The sequence below is a fragment of the Mesitornis unicolor genome, unplaced genomic scaffold, assembly GCF_000695765.1.
Source record: "Mesitornis unicolor isolate BGI_N332 unplaced genomic scaffold, ASM69576v1 scaffold26977, whole genome shotgun sequence".
NCBI classification, from domain to species: domain Eukaryota; kingdom Metazoa; phylum Chordata; class Aves; order Mesitornithiformes; family Mesitornithidae; genus Mesitornis; species Mesitornis unicolor.
Window position 1 is genome coordinate 985 of NW_010196181.1, and position 2,561 is coordinate 3,545.

Genomic DNA, 2,561 nt, shown 5'->3' on the forward strand with positions numbered 1-2,561 from the left:
AGAGGAAAGGCCCCCTCAGCTCCCCGACCCCAGCCCAAAGCCGCTCCGCATCGCTGGCGCTCCCCGAGCGGGTGAACGTGACCGCTGACTCCCCAGGGGCTCCAAACCCGCGGGGCGTTGAGCACACGGATGCGGTTTTCACCGGGACATGGGATCAGCCTCTGCCCCTGGGAGGGACAGAACCAGAGACCTGCCCCGAGGCCACCGAGAAAGGCACACAAGGGACGTGTCCCCCTCGAACAGCGACGCTGAGCGGCCCCATCCTGTTCATGTATTTTTCAGAGGGTTTGGTAAGGGGGGAATTGAGTGGGGCCGATGCCAGTGATGCCCTGGTTATCTCGGTGTATGGGGCTCTAAATGGATCAGCTGCAGGACTAGGAGTGAGGTATGAAATGCTGCAGGAAAGAAAGGAGCAATGCTGCAGGAAAGGAGAAATACTCCAGAAAAGAAAGTGAAAAGACTCCAGAAAATTATAAACAATCCAGAAAAGGAAGGGCAAATACTCCAGAAATAAAGGGCAAATACTCCAGAAAAGGAGAAATACTCCAGGAAAGAAAGGAAAACAGCAGCTGTTCCCCAGTGTGGAGTCTTTCCTTAGTGAAGCACGAAATGGTCCAGAAGAGACAGCAGAAAAGCAGCCACTCTCATCCCCGGGACCTCGGGGCATGGCTGTGGTGCAGGGCACAATGCAGAAATTTGGCTGGAAAGTGGCAAAATTGGGGGAAAATCACATGAATTTGCTGTGTCAGCTGCGGGAAGGGCAACAACACCCACAGCAGGGCCGCACTTCCAAAATACCCCGGCTGTTCCCTGTGCTCCGCTGGAGGATCCACACACCCCGTGTGGAGCTCAGTGCCCACCCGACGGGGCTGGGGCTGATTTATGGGGTTGCTCTTGGCGTTATCCCCCATTTTGGGAGGTTCGGGGGTGTTCTGGGCTCACCTTGATGTGCAGCTGGGCGCAGGTGAGCAGGCTGAGCGTGGTGGGTCTGCCCGCGGCCGGGCCCGGCGGCACCAGCGCCTTCAGCTTCTCCAGGCTCCGCCGCAGCTGAGCGCGCCTGCGGGGAGAGAACAGCGAGCGGTGAGAAGGACCCAATGGATTCACTGGAACATTGACCACCAGAACCATAGAAACAGAGAATCACAGCATCCCAGCTTGGGAGGGACCACAGGGATCGTCTGGTCCAACCTCTCAAGGTAAAAGTGGAGTTTAAACGAGAGGAGCCAGCGCCCTGTCCAGCTGAGTCTTGAATCTGACCAGTGCAGGGGAATTCACCACTTCCCCTGGGAGATTATTCCAATTTCTAATTAAATTATTATCCCAATTTCTAATTAAATTATTATTCCAATTTCTAATTAAATTATTATTCCAGTTTCTAATTGATGGATTATTCCAATGTCTGATTGATCTCATGGTAAAACATTTTCTTCTGCAGTTCAGTTGGGATCTCCCCAGACACAACTTGTGTCCATCACCCCTCGTCTTCTCCAGGTGCCCCCTTGTTCAAGGCAGTCTCCATCCTCTTGGTGCCACCCTTTATGTGCTGGTCCATGGTGATGAGGTCCCCCCTGAGCCTTCTCTTCCCAAGGCTGAACAGGCCTGGTTTTCTCAGCCTTTCTCAGCTCTTCCAGTCCCCTGAGCATCCTCAAAGCCCCTCTCTGGACCCTTTAACCTCTCTGCATCCTTTCTGGATAGCAGGGACACAGCAAGATTGGACACAGCACTCAATTGCCCCTGTCAGCGTGAACAACCATGCTGAACCAAACCAAACACCTTCCCACCCCACGGCGGGGTCCACACGGGGTGAAAACCGCACCCAGACAAACAAACATCCCCAAAAATCCCAATTCTGGCTTCACCCATCCCCGACAATGAACCCTTTTGGGCCGCCGACTGGCGAGGAGCTGCCGAAGATGGTGATTCTGGGGGCAACTGTAACCACTTTTGGTGTTCCTCCTCCCAAAAACCTCCACTCCAGGGACAGGTCGGTCACTGCTTTGCTCCACCGACAGCCGAATCCATCCAGGCCCACACCATGCGGTTGTCAGCCCTCGGGAGCACTTCCTCCCCCACATTTTGGCAGAAACGGGCCGGTTTTGGGTCCATCGCCGTGGCTCTGGTCAAACCAAACCCTTTGACGTGCGGATAACCGAGATTTTCCCTCACATTCGCCGCTCCAGCCCCAAGATTCGGGTCAGGCTCTCGGGCGCGGGTCGCGCCATCCGCCCAGCAGCAGAATTGGGGTTTTGCAAGCACCGGCCCATCCCGTCTGGGGCAAGGAAACGCGTTTGCCTGCGCCGAGCGTGCTCCGAATTAAAATGTAAACAAAACACCGGGGGTTTGGGCTCTCCAAACACCAAGGAGCCCTTGCAAAGGTTATTTCCCGAGGAGCAGGGGCGGTGCAGGCCTGCGTGACCCATTTACCCGGCAGATTTATGGACAAATATGGTCCTGCCGTGGCGTTATGGCCTCAAAACCGAAATTTTTGGCTATATCTGATAACCTAAACGGCAAAACCCAGCACCAACCCCCTCTGTCCTGTGTGTTTCGGGGTTGCACAA

The 2,561-nt window shown here is 54.9% G+C and overlaps 1 protein-coding gene across 1 annotated transcript in view; it reads right to left on the reverse strand.

Annotated features, from left to right (window-relative positions):
- The window catches only part of LOC104543714 (max dimerization protein 1-like), a gene marked incomplete at its 3' end in the record, with an annotated part of 2,373 nt that extends 151 nt beyond the window's left edge, over positions 1 to 2,222 (reverse strand). The window contains exons 1-2 of the mRNA XM_010188386.1: positions 2,167 to 2,222; positions 943 to 1,057 (exon numbers count right to left, since the gene is read on the reverse strand). Coding sequence (XP_010186688.1) covers positions 943 to 1,057; positions 2,167 to 2,222 — 171 coding nt within the window. The remainder of the gene's footprint in view (positions 1 to 942; positions 1,058 to 2,166) is intronic.
- Between the last annotated feature and the right edge of the window lie 339 nt (positions 2,223 to 2,561).